Here is a 21684-nt window from a genome sequence, read left to right as displayed (position 1 = left end):
GTTGCCAGCAGGCAGTAAAAGTTTCCAAGTGAGAGAGGCCGAGTAATAGCAGCTGTGGGATAAAAGCTCATGATGGCTTCAGAATGGGCTATGCCGATGCCTCTTCTGGTGCCTCCCACACGGGAGAAAAGAAAAGCAAGAAATCAAAGTTATCCCTGATTTTCTTTTGTATTTCATTGAGTTTTGGTTTTTTCTGAATTAAAAAATCTGGAACTAGAATTGGGTTTGGTAGCTCACACCTGTAGTCCCAGCACTTTGGGAGGCCGAGGTGGGAGGATCACTTGAGGCTAGAAGTTCGAGACCAGCCTGGGCAACATAGTGAGACCCCATCTTTACAAAAACTAAAAAATTAGCCGGGCGTGGTGGTGCACACCTGTAGTCCCAGCTACTCAGGAGGCTGAGGCAGGAGGATCACTTGAGCCCAGGAGTTTGAGGCTGCAGTGAGCTATGATCATGCCACTGAACTCTAGCCTGAGTGACAGAGTGAGACCCTGTCTCCAAAAAAAAAAAAAAAAAAAGCCCACAATCTGGACCTGAACCTGAGACCACTGTGCTGAGCCCACTCGGGAGCTGCCTGAGCCGCCTGCTCCCAGAAGCAGGAACCAAGGCTGGGGCCTTTGCCGTGGCTGCCCCTTCCCCAGCACTTTCCCCTCCCAAGCTTACCTGGGGAAGCCTCCCTGACCACCCTGTGGGGTCCTCGTTGGGCTCCTTCTCTGCCTTCCCCGCCAGAGCGTGCACCCACGGCCCGGTGCTGGCATGGGGCTGGCGCAGGGCTGTGCATGAATGGCAGCTGGTGTGTCAGTGCGGTAGCTGCAGCCCAGGACCTGAGCTGAGTGGATTACTCCCAGACTTCCCTTGCCTGCCATGTCGAAAGGGTGGAGACAACATCTGGTTTTCCATTGTATCCCAGTGCCTAGAAAGTGCCTGGCACATAGTAGGTGCTTAACAAATACGTGGTGAATGAATGAAGGAGTAGAGGACTCACTGATCCTCTCGATGGCAGTGGGGGGATGGGCAGCCAGCCATCACCCCAAGTCACTTTGACCATCTGGGGGTGCATGGAGGTAGGATGCCTCCTCCCCACTGCTGGACAGGGGCCAGACTGCCTGGTGTGGGACCAGGAAGAGGAGGTGTCCCTGGCCACCCTCCCACACCAGGTACGGAGGGTCCCAGTGTCACCCCCATTTTAGAGGTGTGCAAACAGAGGCCCAGGGAAGTCCACAGCCACAGGGCCCAGAGCTGCCGGGCCCAGATGCAGCTCCAGGTCAGCTTGATGCTGCCGCCAGCTCCCCCTTCCTCCCTGTACCACCCTCAGCCTGTCTCTGACCCTATGCCCCACCCCCTGTGTCCCCCCAGGACCTGCAGATCATCAGCACGGATGAGAACCAGGTGTTCGTGGCGGTGCAGGAGTGGTACCAGGCAGACACCTACAACCTGTACCAGTCGGACCCGCGCGGCGTGCACTACGCGCTGGCGCTGCGGGACGTGCGCAGCTCGCGGCAGGCCGAGGAGAGCGTGGTCATCGACATCCTTGAGGTGGGACCGCGGGTGCGGTTGTGGAGCAAGGCCTGCCCGCCCACACCCTCCATCCCCGTCTCTCCCCACTTGCTTCCCCCACCATGCTCCGTCTCTGGGGTCCGCAAACATCTGTGAAAGGCCTAATATCTTAGGCTCTGCAGGCCGAGAGGATGTTCTGTGGGTACCTTTAGAGTGAGAGAGAAGCGCTCCGACCCAGGGCCCGGCCGGCCAGGGGGAGCCTGTGCACGGTGCCATCTCGCTTCGACTTGGATTCCATCAGTGTCCCTCAGACACCCAGCGGCCCTGCCCAGGCAAGCCACTCACAGGCCATGTCCTTTGTTCTTATCAACACCATATCCAGGGAGGGGGACACCCCAGCCCACTTACAAGTCAGGAAACTGAGGCTGCCCAGACAGACCCAGACATAAGCAGAAAACCCAGGACTCGTCCAAGTCTGTGTGCTCCAAGCTGGGCCCCTCCTCTGGGGACCCTCTCCCCTCCACCTCCAAGTTCCTCCTGCATGCCCTGCCCGTGGGAAGCCCCGGTGATGGGGGGACACGCTCCTGTGCCATTAGGCCGCAGGCAGGTGATACGTGCTGGGGAGGGGTGAGCTGAGTTCCTTGCTGGCACATGGTGGCCTCTTGTCCAAGTGTGTCACACAGGCGGCCAGCGGAGCCTTGGGCAGATATTCTGGTTTATGGGCTTGTGAGTAGGAGGCACCTCCCAGACGGAGCCAGCATGGTGGCTTCAGCATCCATCTGTCCCCTGTCATCAGCAGCAGGAACAACTGTCCCCAGGAAAGTAATGAATGGAATCATTTGTTAACAGTGAGAACCCATTTGTCGGGGTCGCTCCCCAGCAGTTGCTGCTTGCCGAAAGCTACCCTGCAGGAGGCCCTTCTCCTGCCTGAGGCTGGGACCCCTGTCCCCCAAAGGCGCTGTCCTACAGAGCCTCTGAGCAGGATGCGCAGGTCACAGACCTGGCTCTGGAGGTGCTGTCCTGGCTGCTGCATGACGCAGCCCTGCTGGGAGGAGGAGGGGAGGTGCCAAGGCCGGGGGAGCTCAGACAGGGCCAGGCTTCCTGGGCTGTTCGGGCCACGGCGTCGGTGATGCAGGTACCTCATGCCACGCCCCGGGCCCCGCCCGCGGGACAGAGGGATGCCACGTCCAGCCCTCATGGAGCAAGAAGACTGGCTCCCAAGTGCCTGGGGACACCGTATAGCAGCGACTGGACAGCCCGGGGCAGGAGTCAGGGAGTGCTTCCTGGAGGGGGCGGTGCAAAGACTGAGCTGAGGCGGCACAAAAGCTAGCCAGGGGAGGAAGCAGGGAGCAGCACAGATCTGTGCGCCAAGCCCACGAGGGAAGAGGAATGAGGAACAGAAAGAGACTGATGATGGCCAGGTCCAAAGGCAGCTCTAGCTGGGGGCCCTCGCAAGTGACATCGCTTTCCCGAGATCCATCAAAAAGGAATCAGGCTGGTGGATACAGGCCCAACTCTGGAGCCTTACTGCCTGGGTTCATGTCCATGTTCTGGTATTTGTTTGCTGTGTGGCCTTAGGCAGCTTACTTAACCTCCCTGTGCTTCCCCATGTGAAACAAGGATGGTAGTAGTACCTTCCTCCCAGGGTTGCTGTGAGGATTCAGACATCAGTCCTATTAGACGGGGAGAACAGCACAACTTTTTGTCCCCAGCACTTGCCTCTTCTGGGGATTAGGTATAACATGCGGAGGGCCTGGTGTGGCCCCCGGCACCTGAGGTCTGCTGCGCGCGGCCGGTGCTGTTACTGTCATGGTTATTGTGCACCCAGTAGCAAATCCAGCAAAAACATTTGTTCCAGATGTCGCTGGCAAGTACTGCCTTGGAAGGCCAGCACTTCGAGGCGTCCGTGGAGGCCTGTCCCTCTGCAGGGCACACCTGGCTTCAAGGCAAGACAGCAAGCTTTCTCGGGCTCCTCTCCGCGCCTGAGCTTGGATTTGAAGTGGGGAGTCAGGGCACAGAGCCCCGTCCCCCGCCTCTGAGGATCCCCGGTCACGGTTGGGAGACAGGCATTGCCTTGGGCCGAATGGCGGCCCCCCAAAAGGCCTGCCACGTCCTTGTACCCAGGCCCTGCTGTGGGACCTTATTGAAAAGGGACCTTCGCAGCATAATTAAGTGAAAGGCTTGAGCTGCAATCACCCTGAATTATCCTGGTGGACTCTGAGTCCAGCCCTCACGTCCGCACAAGAGACAGAGGAGGAGCCTCAGCCGCAGAAAAGGAGGCAGAGGTGCGGCCACAAGCCGAGGAAGGCCAGGAGCCGCCGGGTGCTGGGAGAGGCAGGAGGGACCCTCCCCCAGAGCGTGCAGAGGGAGCATGGCCCTGCGAAGCCTTGATTTTGGACTCCAGCCTCCAAGAGAATAAATTTCTGCTGTTTTAAGCCACCCTATTTGTGGTAATGTTTTATAGCAGCCACAGAGAATGAAGACAGCCACGGAGCGGCAGTTACACAAAGCCCTGTCGATTCTCGGAGCTGATGCTCAGCCAGCCGGACCCCCTCCGACCCCTCCCCCGGGGCTTGGCCGGTAACCGCTGGTCTGCCCGGGACAGGAGGGATCCACGTTATTTATTGCCATGTGTTTTCACGGGGACCCAGCTGAGATAGAAAACAGCAATCACCAAATAAAACCAGCCATCACGGGGCACATCGCCATTGCACTGCCCCCAGGATGTCGGGAAGGCGGCTCGACCAAGCACTGGTGCCCTTCTCTTGCCTGCCTTGCAGGGGCTTTGGGTGCTGGTGAGACACAAGACTTTCAGAGCATCCCTGCCGGTGTGGGCTTCCGCTGTCTCCAGACAGGCAAAGGAGGCGCGGCCGCCCGGTGGGTTTGTGGCTGGTCCAAAGTCCTGCACGGAGGGACCCACCCAGCGGTCTATAGCCAACAAGCACGCGCACACACACTCATACATACACACACACTCATACACGCATGCTCACACTCACACACCCTTATCCTCTACACACACACATGCTCACTCTCACACACACATGCTCTCACACACAAGGCACACATGCTCACACGCACACACATACACACAAGCACACACACATGCTCATACACTCACACATATGCACACACTCTGCCCTATCCCAGCCACAGCAGCTGCGGTCCCCGCAGAGGGAGCAGTGTCTGGGGAGTGAGGTCAGCCCTGAGCAATGAAGGCAAAGCGGACCCTGCCCAGGGCATGCTGGGGTCAGCGTGGCCCTCCCGTCCTCAGTCCTTGCTATTTTGAATGGGGGCTGAGCTGAGGGGGTCCCCAGAGGAAAGCCAGGGCCTGTGGGTGCAAGAGAAACAGGCAGTGTGGGGGATTCTGAGCTCTGAGCCGGAAGCCCTGGGCGAGGACGGGTGACTGACGCACCCCTCGCCATCTGCGGTTTGGCGTTGGGACCTGGGAGGACAGCCCAGGTCGTAAATATCACTCAGGCCATGAAGCCAGGCGGAATTAGCTTGCTGCGGCAGCTGGGGCAGGGTCTTGGGTCCCCGGCCCCTCTGAGCCTCACTCACCTCCAGAACATGCCGCGGCTGCAAGGCCGTTGTGAGGGTGAAATGAGGCCGTGTGTGCAGAGCGCTCAGTGTGGGGCTGGAGCACGGTGGATACTCAGGCATGAGAGCTCCAGGGTAGGGTTAAAATCCTTCTTGCATTTTTGTCCCAGGTCAGAGGGGTGAAAGGAGTCTTTCTGGCAAATCAAAAAATTGATGGGAAGGTGATGACGCTTATAACCTACAACAAGGGCCGAGACTGGGATTACCTGCGACCACCCAGCATGGATATGAATGGAAAACCCACCAACTGTAAGCCTGTAAGTACCTCTGCTCACATCACACACCTCCCATGGGGTGGACATAAGACATTACTGCAGGAATCCAGAAGGTCAGAGGTGGTGATGTCTGAGAACGACCATCAGAGATACATGAACCACCTGCTGCTGCTGGGTGAGGTGGAAAGGGTTAAGTGTAACTTCTTGTTTACAGAGAGTTAACTGGAAGTCAGAGAGAGACGTGTATCAGTTCACTTTTACAAAATTTCTGAGTCATAAACCACCCCAAACACAGTTACTCCAGATCTGAGGGTGCTCAGTTGGGGGGCTCTGCTGTTCTTGGCTGGATTTAGCCAGGTGGTTCTACTGATCCTGGCTGGGTTCAGCCGGGTGGTTCTACTGGGCTGGGCTTGCTCACGTGTCTGGGAATTAACTGCTCTAGACTGGCCTCAGCTCTGTATATCTTGCCTCCTCCTCCTGGGACCAGCCCAGTTCTCATGTGACAGCAGAGGTACAAGGGGATAAATAGAAACAGGCAAGCACATTCCAAGCCTCCTTGTGTTATATCTGGTAGATCTCATCAGCCAACATCAAGGACCAGGGAAGTACACTCTGCCCATGGAGGTAAGGGGTAGGGAGTGGATATTTCTAATCTGCCACCAAAGGCAAGGTACCATCATAGCAAGTGGCAGAACTGGGCCAAAGCCCAAGTGTCATGAGCACCAAAGCTGGTCCCAGGGCTACCTTTCTACATGAATACAGGTGTAGACTGCCTGAGTCCCTTGGCCACCTATAGAGGGAAGGGGGAAGGGGTTTCCCAAAGTGGTGGGGACTTCCCCTAGCTCTTGCATGGCTACCAGGGACCCAGGTGGCACACAGGCTCATGCTGGTGAGAGTAGAAGGGTGGCTCTCTAAGAGGCCCTGTCTTAGTAACACTCAGTGACCAGCAGCTGCAGGCAGGAAAGGGCTGAGTGGGCCATGGGAGTCTGGCCAGGCTTCTCACTCCCTCTCCCCCACCCCCTTGACCTCGGACATGGCCTCTCCAGGGCCTCTCTCCTTGCATGCCACAGGGAGCTCACCACCACAAGCATCCTAATCGTCCCCAGGCATTGGGCCACTCAGGGTGGGGGAAGAGTCCAGAACTGGAACTACACAGAGCTACAGTCTCAGCTTCCCCACTGACTGTACTATCTTGGCCAAGTCAACCAATGCCTCTAAGCCTCTGATGTAAAGGAGGGGGAAGAAGATAAAAATCCCTGTGACATTGTGGTGAGCATGAAATGAAATACTACAGGGACCCACCTATCCCTGGCACAGAGATAGCAGGCCTTTCCCTTTTCCTCATCCAGCAAACTCCTGCTGATACCTGAATACCCTACCCACATGTCCCCTCCACTGAGAAGACTTCACTGGGCATACTTGCTTCTCTGTTTCCCACTGTCAACTGTAAGCCCCAAAGGCAGGACTGCACATTGGGGACCCCTGAATCCATCCGTCATACTGCCTCAGTTTCCTCATGCGTATGATAGAAAGAATAGCAGTGCCTATTTCACAGCGTTACTCATTCAACACATACACATGAGCACCTGCTGCCTGCCAGGCACTCTTCTGGGTGTTCAGATACACCAGTCAACGTAACAGAAAACAATCCCTGCCTTGCTGGGATTCTGTCTGGTAGAATCAGAAAATGGGGGGCCCACGGGGGCCCCTGCAGTGACAGATGGGCAGAGTCAGCTCCTGCACCCACACTGAGGGCCCTGACCCCTGAGGCCTGGGCGGGGCTCTGTGCCTCCAGGACAGCGGCCCTGCCTGCCCCCCAGACACAGAGAGCCGCATGCTCCGCCCAGGCCTGAGCTGCCACTGAGGTGCCCGCACAAGGCCCCTCCTGCCAGTAGTGGAGGGTGATAACACCTGGCGACCTGCGCAGGGAAGTAATTACCTGCTGTTTGTAAAAACCCTTCCGAGAACAGAATTGCTGTGAAAGGGCTAATTTTTGTATCATCGCCAGCAAAGTAAAGCCATATTAATCTGTCAAAGCAAGTTTTTGCTAAGAATAGATTCTTGTCTGCAATTACGCAGCTCAGTGAGGAGATAACCTCTGAGATTTATGTCCCGACTTTAAAATAATAAAGACAGGAGCAAACTGGTGAGTGCACAGCCCCAGGCGGCCTGCGGAGACGAAGACCGTGGGGAGCAGAGTGCACAGGCCACCAGGGCTCGCCGATGCAGAGGGAAAGCCTCGGGGGCGGGAGGCCGTCGTCCTGCGCGTGTGGCCGCGGCGCCGCGAAGGGGTAAATGCAAGGCTGGGACACGCTTGGCCATGCACAGAGACCTCTCTGACTCGGCCACACGTCCTCTCAGTGAACAGGGCAAATAGCATCTGAGGGTTTATTTCTCATCATAAAAGTGATGCCTGCTGATGACAGAATACTTGGAAAATAAGAAATATGTAGATAGGGAAATAGGGTCCAACTATAATCACACCACCCAGAAGTGACAATAATCGGGTATTTTTCTTTACAATCTTTTAGCTCATACACATGTTAAAAGGTCATCGTTGGGATCCTAATGCACATGTAATTTTTCAGCCTTCTGTTTTTCTTTTAACTCTGGGTCATGGTCACGAATCTTTTCCCAGCCTGTTCAGTCAGCTCCCTGTCTGGGGACATCTCCTTCCAGCAATGGGGAAATGAAGGGGCATTTTTAATAGGTGAGTGGTAGGATCAGATCTGTTTTAGGGTGATCCACCTTAATTGGAAGATGGTTTTGAATTTGTTTTCATCTCGAATTCAGACTAGAAACTGATTCATTTTGTAGCCTACGAAAACTCTTCTTAGACTCGGGGCTGAGGCAGGAGTCGGGCATCCAGGTGGGCTGACGGTAGGCTCCTGCCCTCTCTGTCCATCCGACAGGTCTGATGACTTGCTGGACACTTTGTGCCCTTCTTTAGAGCCCTGCTGGCCCATGTGTACCAAAGGAGCAGAGAAGGGGGCGTCTTGGGGCAGCGCGGGCCTCCCCTCCCCGCCCACCCAGCCCTGGAGTACCGAGACTCACCTCTGTCAGGACTGGGCTGTCACGTGGCTGTCCTCATGCTGGGTGGCCTCGGAGGACTTCCCATCTCTGCCAGTGCGCACCCAAGGGGCGCTCTGGAGTTCTGATGCTATTCTGCCCCCGTCGCAGGGCATCTATGTGCCCTGTGGGGCAGCACCTCCAGGCCCGCCTGGCTTGCGTTTCCCTGCATTGCTCAGCCCAGCCTTGCTTGGGACGCGTGTGGCCTGGTCTCCAGCTGTCAGGCACCAGCAGAGCACCTGCAGCTGCTCCACTAGCCAGAGGGAGGACATTGGTGTGGCCGTCAGCAGGCCCCAAGGGGAATGCAAAGGGCACTGCAGCGCTGCTGCGTTTGCCAGAGGCCTGTGGACCACAGCTGACCACAGGCAGCCCTGTGGGGTGTTCCGCCTCTGGCCCAACAAACAACCTGGACAGACCACCAGCGGCCAGGGCAGGAGGAGGCAGCCAGGGTCCGCAAGGCAGTGCCCGCTAACTTGGCTGTGCCCACTGCAAGCTCAGAAAATGGTCCGATGTGCCAGCTCATCAGGGAGTGGACAAGGTTGGCAGAGACCAGCCCATGAGCCCTGGTCCCTCCCGGCCCCACCTGGCCCTCCAGGAAGCCTGGTGCACCAAAGTGGGCTGAGCCCCTGCCGAGGCTCCTCCTGCCTGGAGCTTCCTTCTGCAGCAAGGATCCCCCTCCACCGAGATCACAGGGCTCTGCCTCTCCCGCACACCCCTTCCCCTTTCTGCCTGGTCTGTCTGGGTGGGCAGGGGACAGGACTGAACGGTCCCACCAAAGTTGTTAACTCACCGATCTGCCTTCCAGTCCTAGAAATCAGAAACCTCTGTTGGAGCAGATGATGTCGTAACAGTTCACGGGTCTTCAGTGGGGCTGGTCCATCCCTGTTCAACCCAAGTGTTCCTGGAGGGGAGGGCTCTCCTGGGGTGACACAGAGACCAGGCCCTTGCCCCCCGGGGTCCTGTCATCTTCAGCACAGGGCCCCTGGGCTGCCCTGGGGATGGCCTCCAGTCCCCCAGTCACCTGCAGGAGTGTGACTCTGCAACAGGCACAGGGCCTTCCTTTGGCTAAATTTGTCACTTTTTATTTCTTTTTCTTGGTTTTTAATAGCTTTATTGAGCTATCACTCACATACCACACAGGTCACCCTTTAAAGTGTGCAGCTCGATGGTTTGCAGTATATTCACAGACTTGTGCAGCCATTGGCCCCGTCCATTTCAGTACATTTTCGTCACCCAGAAGAACCCAGACCCTTAGCTATCCCGGTACCCCCATCGCCCCCAGCCCTGGCAACCGCTTGTCTGCCTGCTGTCTCTGCAGATGTCCCTGCTCTGGGCGTCACACGTGGAAGGAAGCGTGCAATATGCAGTGCAGCCAGTACGTCTTTAAAGCCTCAGTGTAGACAGATGCAGCCCGACCGTCAACTGGGGATGCCTCCTGGAGGCGTCCAGTCCAGATCAATATTCAATTTACTGAGCAGCTTAATTTTTAATTTAGGATAATCTATATAAAACACAGCTCATGGGCCAGATGAAAGTGTTATAAAAACATCAAATGAAGACAGAGAATGTCTCTCGGATAGAGCAGATGCCATAATATTGTAGTGGGGTTCTGGAATGATCTCACACAGGATGTGGGCAGCAGGCACCACAGTCTCCGTTTTACAGGTGAGAAAACCGGGGCCTAAAGTTGCCAGTGAATTAGTGGCACCTCCTAAGTTGAAATCTGTACCTGTGGGCTCCCAATTCTAGGGTATTTCTAAACCGGAGATTTTTACCAGAAAAAATAAATAAATAAAAGAGGGCAAAGAAAATGTTCACCTTTATTATAACTGAGCCGTTAGGCAGCACCCTGTCCAGGGCAGGCTGGACACAGACTCTCACCAGAGGCAGCCCCATGTTAATTCAGCAGCCCTGTGAAGCAAAGGTATTGCCCCAGCCCACAGAGAAAGACGCCAAGAGCCATGAAGAGGAGGTGCAAGGACTGCAGGCCCTGCCCTTTCTGTGACCAGGCCTGGGGACTGCCCATCTCACTTTGTCCCATGGAACTCCCTGACCTGGGGAGGCCAGGAAGGCTGACCCCAGGATCATTACCCTGCAAGCTTTTTGGCATTGCTGGTTAGGGGGAGTCTCTGGTGGGGCTCCTGGGTCACCCAGGTGGGCTCGGCGTCTGAGACTCAGCATCTCAGGCTGCCAGAGAGGGCAGAGAAGAAATGGGGTCACCAGAGCCAGCCCCCCACAGCTCTAGGACACTAACTCACCCCTCTGCCTCTCAAGGTGGGGAGGGTCTGTGGGGTGTCCACAGCTCTCCTTTGCTGCCCAGCCTACTGTGGTCACGTAGAGGCTCCCAGTAAAGGTACTGGGTGGCTGGACAAGTGAGCATGAGCTTGGGCTGTGCAGGCTCCAGGAATCATGTCCCTCAGCCCAGCACTGCACGCAGGAGCCATATTGGGAAGCCCACCTGCCGGGACCCATGAGCCCTCCCTGAGAGGAGCCCCACTTGCTGCATCCATGAGCAGGGGCACCATACCAGATGCCACAGGGCCCCTGATCTGGACCAGAGAACCCCCCGACCCTCCTGGTTGCCTCAAACACCCTCGACCACCTCCCATCCCTCCCAGGCCATTGGGCAAAGCTGCCCTTCACCTCATGGTCAGCCTCCAAGCCTTCTTCCCACCCTCCATCCACTCCTCCAAGACACTCCCAGGTCTGCCTTCTCACCCAAAAGCCAAGGGGAAGGTTTGACCTCAGGCCTAGTCTTCCTAAGAACACTCCTACCCAAGTGCTGACCGTTGTTTCTTCTCTCCTCTTTGCAGCCAGACTGCCACCTGCACCTGCATCTGCGCTGGGCTGACAATCCCTATGTATCAGGCACTGTGCACACCAAGGACACTGCCCCAGGCCTCATCATGGGTGCAGGTAGGTGGCTGCCATCATAGTCAGCTGGCAGGTGATATATAGCCCAAGGGTAGCTTGATGGCCATGGGCCTGGGGCCATGATGTGTTCATGAGAGGCAGTGCCACCACATCTCCAGGAAGCTCAGCTCTCATGACAAATTCTGAAGAGTGAATGCATAACCCAGAGTGGGCATATAATGTGCATTGGATGAATAGAAGAATGGCTAGATGGAAAGGTGGATGAATGGATGGATGGATGGATGATAGATGAATGGATGCATGGATAGATGGATGGATGGTGAATGATGGATGAATGAATGGATAGATGGATGCATATATTGATGGATGGATGGATGGATGATGGATGGATGATAGATGATAGATGAATGGATGCATGGATAGATGGTGGATAGATGGATGGATGGATGAGGAATGATGGATGAATGGATGGATAGATGGATGCATGTATTGATGGATGATGGATGGATGGATGATGGATGATAGATGAATGGATGCATGGATAGATGGATGGATGGTGAATGATGGATGAATGAATGGATAGATGGATGCATATATTGATGGATGGATGGATGGATGATGGATGGATGGATGGATGATGGATGAATGGATGCATGGATAGATGGTGGATAGATGGATGGATGGATGAGGAATGATGGATGAATGAATGGATAGATGGATGCATATATTGATGGATGGATGGATGGATGGATAGATGGATAATGGATGGATGGATGGATGGATGATTTGTATCATGACTGACATTTATTGGCCCCTGAGGAAAGTTCTAGTTTAGTGAGAAAGAGAGGCACATATACAACTGTCATTTTTTACAAAACCAGAATTATAATTTGCATATGTGTATTTCTCCCCCACTAACCTAGAACCTTCTTCAGGGATTGAGTAATGCCACCTTTATTTGAGTTATAAGGGTCACTCAAATACCAAGAAGGGCCACTTGTCTGAGGTCACTTGGCTGGCATGTGGAGAGCCAGACAAAACTTTGCATGACCACTTTGCAGCTGGGGTAAATGACAGAGAGGCAGTGTCCACTGCCCATCACAGAGCACAGATGATACAGACATGGTCCAGAGCTCATGGCCTTCTGATCCCAGGACCCTGTTCCTAGTTGGCCCCAGCACCATCTGCAACCTGGTGGGGGTGGCTGTGTGTCTGAGGGCCAAGCACTGGCTGGATTTGGACCTCAGACTCTGAGCTGAATGCCACATCCCACCCTTCACCATGTCCCAGCACCAAGGCCGAGGCCTGGCCCAGGGTGGGCCCTCCACGGCTCTTTATGAATGAGTGAGTGAATGAACAAATGAGTGAATGAATGGCCACGCTGAGATGGCAGGATGGCCTTCTGGGCAGAAGAGGGAACATGGGTATTCAAAATGACTGAACCAGCACACAGGTTGCCTGGGGGATGAAGAGCCCAAAATGATGTGGGTTTCTGACCGTGGAGACCTTGCCTGTCGGGAGGAGGCATGTTGTCGTTATCCCAAGAGTGTGGGGCTTTACAGAAGGGTAGTGATACCACTGGTGAGAGAGGATTGAAAGTATAACACCTTCCACTTCTGGGGTTCCCCGTATGCGCCCCGTGCCTGGGGTCCTTCCCAGTCAGTGTCAGCCGGGGTGGACGGCATCTGCCTGGTGGTCGCATTGATCAGTGAACATTCTGCACATCTGCATCGATTTCAATGAAGTTGTTAACGGAAAAAAACTCAAACTCTGTAAAATAATTTAAAGATTTATTCTGAGCTGAATATGTGTGACCATGGCCCGGAGAGCCACACCCAAGAAGCCTAGAGCACAGTTGGGTCACAGCGTGATTGTATACATTTCAGGGAGGCAGGACTTACACAAAAAGTCAAAAGTCAATCCATGGAAGGCGTACATCAGTTTAGCCTGAAAAGGAAGGACATCTCAAAGCAGGGGGTTACAGTTATAGGTGGGCTTAAAGATTCTTTGATTTGTAATTAGTTAAAGAAATGAAGCTTTGTCTAAAGTTTTGGAATGTTTTAAGTTAAGAGAAGGAAGTCTGTTAATCAGAAACAAGCTGCCTAACATTTACCGGACATTTACCCAGACTCAAGTGAGCTGTTAAGTAAATTGAAGACCTGTGGGTGTGGTCCAAGCTTTGTCTTGCATGGCCTGAGGCCTGTCAGTGAGTCACAAAGGACATCTCCACGAAGGGAGGGGGCCTGAGGGGGCGTGTCTGACCTCCCTTCTCATGGCCAGCAACTCAGCTTTAGGGAATTTCTTGGGTCCTCTTGGCCAACAGGGGATCCACTCAGTCAGCCAAGGGCTTAAGTTTTCATTTTAGTTCACATAGCTCATCGCCTGTCAGTTTCCAAAGTCCTTGCAAGCCCAGAATGAGCGTACTGGACCCAAGAGCCCTGTGCGCATCCCTGAATCGTGGCCATCCCACCCCGCTCTGCAGCTGCAGCCTCCCTGCAAGGGCAAGATGCTACATTTACATTTCATTCTGCTCCTGTTCAATCGTGGCCAGGGCCTTCCTCTAAGGTGGAGCCATCCAGGCAACGTGGGCCAACTGATGTGTAAATGTTTTCATCCTGCTCTCCTGAGCTCTGCGGCAGGAGAAGGGAATCTCCCTGTGTTTCAGCAAGTGTTACAGCAGGTGGTCCCGAGCACAAACCAAGCGGCACACGGAGAGTCGGAGAATCGAAGTTTATTCGCTGGCGGGCTCAGGGGCCTCGCCACCAAATTCTGAGCCCCATCTACCTGATTTTTCCCATTTTTATTAAGTTGTGGTGATGTGGGGGTAGGGTGTCAGGTGGCTAATGCCCGCCAGGTAATAGGTTAGTTGATGTGTCAGATAATAGATTTAGTGTTATGCTGATGGACCAGGTAATAGAGTAGTTGATGGGCCAGGTAATAGGTTAGTATTATGCTGATGCTGGTCTTCTGTGAGGGGTGGGGGTCTCAGGTGGCTGATGTGCCAAGTAACAGATGGGGGTTTTCCTCATCACCTGGGGGCTGGGGATCTAAGGAGCAGAGGCCGAGTGGGAGCTGGCTCCACGCTCCCCTGCCCAATGTGGCGCCTGCCCTGGCATAGGCTGCGGCCGTGTGACTGCACTGCCAGAGGCAGCTGGGGGTGGTGGGTGCATGTTTCCCGGGGTCACTCCCCTGCCCTCCTCGGAGGCAGGTGGGTGAGAGCTGCAAGCCCAGGTACTGCCACCTCCCAGCTGTAGGACTTTGGGCATTTCACTGGACTTCTCTGAGCCTCAGTCTCCTCGTCTGCAAAAGGAGAGGACAAACCCCCCACTGTAAGATGAGGCCGGGGTGAGGCAGAAGCGTCAAATTCAGGTGTGTCTGGGTCGTCCTTGCACTTGAATAGTTGCCGGACGCCCCCACCCCCATGCCAGGCCCCCTGCCAGGGTCCTGGAGATGCAGAGAGATGAGGCTCTGCCCCTTAAGGATGTTCAGGGCACAAAGGGACATAGGATATGGGCCTTGATTCCACCCTGGGGTTTGGGATGGGACTGGCAGACGAGCTGGCAAGCGTGCGAGGCGTGGAGGTGCAAGAGGGCGGCACCGGGAGGTAGAGCACACGCCCCTGCGGTGGGAGTAGACGGCGGGGGGGCCCTGTCCTCAGGTCCAGTCCACAGGGGCAGGCCTGCAGAGGGATCCAGAAAGCGGGGCCATGAACCCAATCAGGAAGAGGAGGGACAGATTCAAGAAGCAAAGATAGGGACTCTGGTGTCTGACCACCGGGTACAGAGTCCGCCACACTGACCTGCAGGAAACCCAGCTGGAGCCGAGATGCCCATGGCACGTTCTCCCTGACCGTGTCAGGGGACAGAAAGTTTGGTCCCCTCCCAGCACCTCCTTGCTGGAGTGACGGTGTCTGAAAGACCCTGAATTCGCAACTTTGTCCTTTCTTCCTTTCAGTAGACTGGGATTTGGGGCCTCGTGTGCATTTAAACCTCCTGCGAATAAACACTTCCTGCTCCACAACCTTCGGGGGCTCCCACTTGCCTGTCTTTCCAGCCCCTGCATGACCTGTGCCCAGCTGGTTCCCACCCCTGGCTCTCCTGGGCCGTCCTCCCTGCTCGGCCAGGCCTCTGACTCCCACCTCCTCCAAACACGCACACTGGTCAGAATCCCCTGAGGGGTCTCTGGGGCTCACCCTAAGCCAAAAAATCCCAGCCCCTGGGAGCAGGACCCAGGAATCTGTCACTAAGAAGCTTGACAATTCCTGGGGAGGTGGGAAGCCCCTGATGGGGGGGAAACACGGAGGGCCCTGGAGCCAATCTTTGCTCTGACTTTTCCCGGCTCTGTGGTCTGGGGCAGGCCTCTCTGACCCTCAGTTTCTTCATCTGTAAAATGGGGATGATCATCTGCCTGTGAGCACTCACAGGTGTGATGTGTGGACAACGCCAGGTGGGTACTCCCGGTGGTTACAGAGACCCTCCCCCGCAGCACTGCCCGTCTGCCTGTCACTGGTCTGCATCCCGGCTCATCATCCAAACATGAGTCCTCAGGACCCAACAGAGTGGAAGCTGGCACACACTTCCCTGACCCTGGCCCCGACGGAGGTAACCTTAGCGTTTAGCTGAGAAAACCTTGAGGGGGACATTGGGAGCTGGGAGCACCCGGACTGCTTTGCTGGAAAACCCTGTGGGCCTGGGCCAGGGGCCCCCGGGGAGGAGCCAAGTGCCGGCCCCGCCCCGCCCACAACAGTCCCTTCCTCTGAGATTGGCAGGCCCATGCCCAGGCCTGTCAATGGAGGGCAGCGTCCAGATGTGAGGGCGAGAAGCCCTTTGCCTGGCAGAGGGGCCTGAGCCAGCCCTGCGGACTCTCGCCCATCACCCTGGAGGTGGGAGCACGGTAGCAGCCCCCAAGAACAGGAGGGGCAGTCTCGGCCACAGGGTCCACAGGCCCGCAGCCCTCCTCCCTCCAGGACGGGCCATGTGGCAGGTGGGTGTTTTGCTGCTTTGCTCACTTCTTCTGGCAGCAGGGCGGAGAAGGATGGAGGGGGAAAGTGTATTTTCATTGGGTAGGCGAAGTACTTGCTGTACACCAGACTCTGTCAGCCCCAGGGCCAGGCGGAGGGGCCGGAACAGCACAGCAGAGCGGGGAGGTCACCCACCCCCACTCCAGGCCTGTTTCCCTTCGCACACTGCGGCTGTCAGCCTCCGCCCGTCAGCCTCCGCCCTCCACAGGCCCATCCTCTCGCAGCCGGATGTGTTTGCGAAGTCCCGTCATCCCGCTGCCTGGGTGACTGGCAGCCTGACAGCTTTGGCAGACAGAGCAAGGAAAACAGATAGCGCCCTTCAAAGACACACATCTGCGCCACCGAAACTGCAAACTGCAAACGTGCCGGCTCCTTGTGTGGACGCAGCAGCAGCCCCCACATGGGATGCGCGTGTCCTGGAGGGTTTGCTGGCGTCTGGAATAACGGGGTATAAAGGGTGCCCCTTCCTCTTCTCCCCCGTACCCACTCATTCCATTCATTCATTCACCTCATTCGTTTCATTCATTCAGCAGCCATTTCTCAGTACCTTGCCCCACAAAAGGGATGGGTATAGGGATGCCCAGGTTCCACACCTGACCCTCTGCCACCTTCCCATCTGCCACGCCCCCACCCACCTCCGTGCCTCTGCCCAGACACGCCCTGTGCCCTTGCCCTTGGCCAGCTCGCATCTGTCTCCCAAGGCCCAGCTTGGGTCTCTCCTTGGTTATTGTCCTTCACGGGCCCAATGTCCTGGTTCTATGTACAATAGCACAGCCCTTCGACCCTCCTTCCCCTGCCAGGTTGAGGCCCTTAGGGGCCAGGCCTTGGTTCAATCAGCCTAGACTCCCCAGAGCTTAGCACAGGGCTGGGCAGAGAACAGGCCCTTGGATATGCTAATGAATAAATGCAGGAATGAGTGAGTGGGTGGAGCTAATTAAGAGACAAGTGGGTGGATGGAGAGATGATTGGTTGGATGGATAACAGACTAATAAAAGACGGTGGATGCATGGATGGGTGGGTGGATGGATGGCGGGTGGATGGGTGAGTGAATAGATAAATGGAGGAGTAAGTATATGGATAGGTGGATGGATGGATGGACTTCAAAAAAGAAGACAAGCACACAAACACTCTACTACTGTGCTTAGAACTCACTTTAACTCATCTATTTAAGGATAATCCATTTCCTTCGGAATTTTCTAATGACTTCTAAACTTGACTCTGGATAAAACTCTTCTGAGAGTGCCACCTAAATAAGGCTTCAAATGACAAGTGACATACAAGTCACCCAGGGCCGGGGCCTCTGGGGGCTCCAGAACAGCTTCAGTGTTGTCATCAGAGGTCCTTGTAATCCTGCAGACCTGGACCCCTGTCCTGGCCCTGCAGCAGGGAGCTGGGAGGCCTGCTGAGTCTGGCTCATCAGAAAGTCCCTGTTCAAGCCCACTGCGGGAGGCTACCTGACTTTCCTGGGGCTTGTGCTCTGATACGTGGCCATCGTTCTTTTTATAGGAGCCCATCTGGGCTCAGTTTCCCCACCTGTGAGATGGATGGAGTTGGCTGAGATACCGGGTGGGAGTTCTTCCCATCTCACACCACCCACAGAGTCAAGGCTGATGACCAGCCCAGCCAGCCTGGTGCAGGGGCTTCGGTGAACCCAAACTAGGCGGAGCCTCCAGGCTGCCTAGCTGGTTTGGTGCCCACCTCACTATCCTCCCAGATGTCCGCTCAGCAGATATTCAGTGAGCACCTGCTGGGTGTCACCTGCTCTTCCCTGGACCTGCCTGTGGTTTCCCCTGCACCAGCTTCCAGGAAGCTGTCCCCAAACCCAAACTCAGCCATGTACTGCCCTGGCTTAAAGCTCAACAGGCTTCCTGGGAGCCCATGCTGCCCACTTGTCTCTGACCACCGCTCCACACTCTGATCCTTGGACCATACCTGTGGGTTCTCTGAAGCACCTGGGCCCCTGCCAGAGCCGGCTGAGCTTGCTTGTCTTTGGGCAGGTTGGTCCTTTACTGCACCGACCAGGACCGGGGCCCACGCATTGCAGGCACAGCAGGTCTGTGGTGGCAGATGTGGACCAGGGCACAGGCCACCCTTGTTTGGGGATTTTTCCAGGCTCAGACCTTGGCATTGGGAAAGCTGTCTGATCCTGAGAGCAACACTGCCCCTTTTCTTTTGGACCAGGTAACCTGGGCTCGCAGCTGGTGGAGTACAAAGAAGAAATGTATATCACGTCGGACTGCGGGCACACCTGGCGGCAGGTAAGGTGGCCGGGAGGTGCCTGGTGCCTCCCACCCCATCATGCCAGGACTCCCAGGAGATGCATCTGTCCATCACCCCCTCCCTTCTGGAAGCTGCATGGGATAAGCTCTGAGCCACATGGCTGGAGCCCAGGTTGCCATGTGGCAGACAGTGCATCTCTGTGTTTGAAAGGCAGGTCCAGGCGGCGGCTCCTGCCGTCCTGCTGTTCTCTTGATGGCCGTTGATGGGGAATTTCAGACCCGAGAAACATCTTCGTAGTCAGATGTGTCACCATGAACACCTGAGAAAGCACATAAATGCCATGGAATGGAAGGGGAAGGAGGTGTCACGCAGAGGCCAGGGTCAACCTGGGGCCAGGGCGATGCCCAGGTTCCTGGCGGGGACCTGCCAGGAGAGAGAAGGAGAGAGCAGGAGAGAGCATGGGGGACAGCAGATTCGGGGGCCGCGGCAAGCCTGGGTTGGGGGACATCGAGGAGTGGCGATCGGATGTAGCGGTGTGGCCTGAGAAGGGGAGGAGGAAAGGAGGACAGCACTGTGCAGGGCTCCCGTGGGCTCTGCGCAGCCCACGTGAGGCTGGGACACAGACCACCCGGAGGGGACGGTGCTGCTGGCCACCCGCACGTGGAGACACCTGTGCAGTCGGGGCAGCTCCAGGGCCCGAACCAAGCGGCAGCCCAGGAGAGGGCCCTGCCTCGCTCCACGTTGGCGACCTCTCACAGGTGGCAAGGAGAGAAGGACATGGAGTGACAGCTTCTCCTTTTCTCCTTTAAACGCTTAAGCGTAGGACCTGCACTCTCCTTGTGCGTCCCCTTCCAGATAAGAAGGTTTGTTTTGGGTCAGTTTTTTATGTGTCTGCGTGTCTCAGTGCAGCCCCTCTTCCAGGCGGCACTCTGGACAGCTATGTTAACCCCATCGCTATGACGTCCGCCTGCAGGCTTGGTTTAAGGCCTTGACGTTTTTTAAAAAAAATATGCAAGAAACAAGGAATTTTGAAAAGGGCAAAAGAGATTTATTGTATTTTAATATTTCTATTTCACCACAACTAGTGAAACGTATCTAAAGTTTCTTAAAGGTCACCATCTGTCCATTTAGCAGAGAAGTCCCCCCTTACTAGATTAAACAGACAAGGGGAAACAAGAGGTTTTCTAGTGTTGCAGGAGCTGATTGTGAGACGTTCATCGAGGTCACTTTTGCTGAGCAATTTGCTTGGATTTCAAACTTGGGAGTGTGAGGATGAAACGGGGGACGTTTCACGTCTGCAAGTGTGCGCCGGGCCTCGCAGGGCTTCATCCCCCCAGAAGGTGGCAGGGTGCAGGGTGAGGGGCGCGGGGGGTGGGAGTGTGTGTCCAGGTAGGGGAGATGGTCCTGCTGGGTTTGGAGTTTAATGGGGGGTGGCAGGGGAGGGAGAGAGGGCGTCCAGGCAGGGGACAGACCAGATGCGGGGCTCGGGGTGGTCTCCCTGGCTCTCCCGCGCGGCCGGAGATGCGTGTGAGCTGTGTCGGGCAGCAGAACGGAGAGTGTGAGTCACCAGTGGCAGAGTGTATCTTGTTCAATCGACATAACCTTTTAAAAACATGAGGTCCCTGCACAATTTTTTTGCGAAGTCGGAAAGCATTCCAGGAGCCCCTGGCTCAGCATGTGGGAGGCAGAGACATGGCGAAATGGGGGCAGGACCGCGTGCCCAGGGCCGGTCAGGGTAAGGACAACCACAGCAGTGGGAGTTGGCGGGATGGGAAACGTGGACCCCCTTGTCCAGAGTCCCCAGCCAAGAGAGCAGGTGCTGATTCTCCTGGGGTCCCCTCGGGTGGCCCCCAGGTACCACAGCCACCTTCCCGGCAGTTGCGGCCCACGGCCTCCTGCCTGTGCCTGTGGGAGGAGGTGGCAAGGACGCGTGTGAGTATCCCAGCAGGGGCCCTTGGTCATGCACGCACCAGCTCAGCCCCTGAGGGAAATCACGCTCCAGAACAGCAGGCTCTGAGAAGCCCACCTCCCTGTCACCCACCGTGCCTGGGGTTCTCCGCCTGTCTCCCTTAAAGACGCCGACGCAGCAGCTCAGCTCCCAGCGCCACCTCAGAGGGTGGCCATCGGTGCTTCCCAGGACAGCCTCACGGGACCAGTCTGACTTTAGCTGCCCTGGGATCCTGAGTCCCTCTTGGCGAGGGGGCCTAGCTTCTCTGGAATATTCCCCCAGACACGGAGCTCGCCATGTCCTGGAGGAGAAGCCCTTTGTGTCAGAACTCATTTTCCTCCTGAATCATTGCGGTGCCTCCAGCAGGCCTCTGCCCCTCAAATCCGTCTCCCCGGCACCCAGGACTCCTCCCAAAGAGAGTGTGTTGCTTTCTCTCCCCAGCTAAGCTTTGAGTGTCGCACCTGCCTCCAACCTGCCCGCCGGCCCTGGGGCCCCTTCCTGTGCCGGAAGCTGCAGCTGCAGCACGTGCTGCTCCCTGGCCCCACCTCCCGTCACCTCCAGGCCTCTGCACCTGCTGCCCCTCCCCACACCTGCGATGTCCTTGCACCTCCTAAATCCCCCAGGCTCAACCTGCCCTGTGAATCCCTCCCTTGGCTGCCTGCTGACCCAGTCTGGAGTTTCTTTTAAATACCCCATCGTTTGCCCCCAGAGCATGGGCTGGGCCCCGAGCTGTGGCAGAGCCCAGGCTGACACGGGCCTCGAGGGCGGAGGCCCTGCTCTCTAGCTGCTGCTGCCCGGCGGGCGGGTGAGTTGCCATGTGGGGACGGTCTGCCTCGGTGGGATCTGTCCCCAGGCCGTGAATTCCTAGGAGCCAGGCCTGCATCTGTCTCCGCACTTCCAACAGAGAGGGCCTGTAACACTGGGTCTGTCGGATGGGTGGATGGACGTGGAAGAGAACCGAGGACAGTTCTTCCTCACAGTACCCTAAACTCTGCACCTCTGACGCCCTAAAATCTGCAGGCTGTCACCTTTCTTGTCTAGGAGGCCTCTGTCAATGTGGTCTTAGGCAGTGGCTTATCCCAGCCACTTTCCTGAGCTCGTGGTTGGGCCAGAGGACAGCAGCCCCCCTGCAGACAGGGCTGTGGGCGGCGGAGCACACGCGCTTGGGGCGCAGCTGGGGAACACCCACATCGTGCCTGGAGCCCCACTGCAGCCTCCTCTGATGAGTGTCTGTCACAGGG

The 21684-nt window shown here is 56.3% G+C and overlaps 1 protein-coding gene across 1 annotated transcript in view; it reads left to right on the top strand.

Moving 5' to 3' along the window:
• The window catches only part of SORCS2 (sortilin-related VPS10 domain containing receptor 2), a 488162-nt gene that overhangs the window by 431230 nt on the left and 35248 nt on the right, over nucleotides 1-21684 (top strand). Inside the window, exons 9-12 of the mRNA XM_012656749.1 lie at nucleotides 1357-1536; nucleotides 5208-5354; nucleotides 11195-11297; nucleotides 18457-18533. Of these exons, the coding sequence (XP_012512203.1) occupies nucleotides 1357-1536; nucleotides 5208-5354; nucleotides 11195-11297; nucleotides 18457-18533 (507 nt within the window). The remainder of the gene's footprint in view (nucleotides 1-1356; nucleotides 1537-5207; nucleotides 5355-11194; nucleotides 11298-18456; nucleotides 18534-21684) is intronic.

Source organism: Propithecus coquereli, unplaced genomic scaffold (assembly GCF_000956105.1).
Source record: "Propithecus coquereli isolate 6110/MARCELLA unplaced genomic scaffold, Pcoq_1.0 Scaffold518, whole genome shotgun sequence".
NCBI classification, from domain to species: domain Eukaryota; kingdom Metazoa; phylum Chordata; class Mammalia; order Primates; family Indriidae; genus Propithecus; species Propithecus coquereli.
This window is presented reverse-complemented; position numbering and strand designations above follow the sequence as displayed.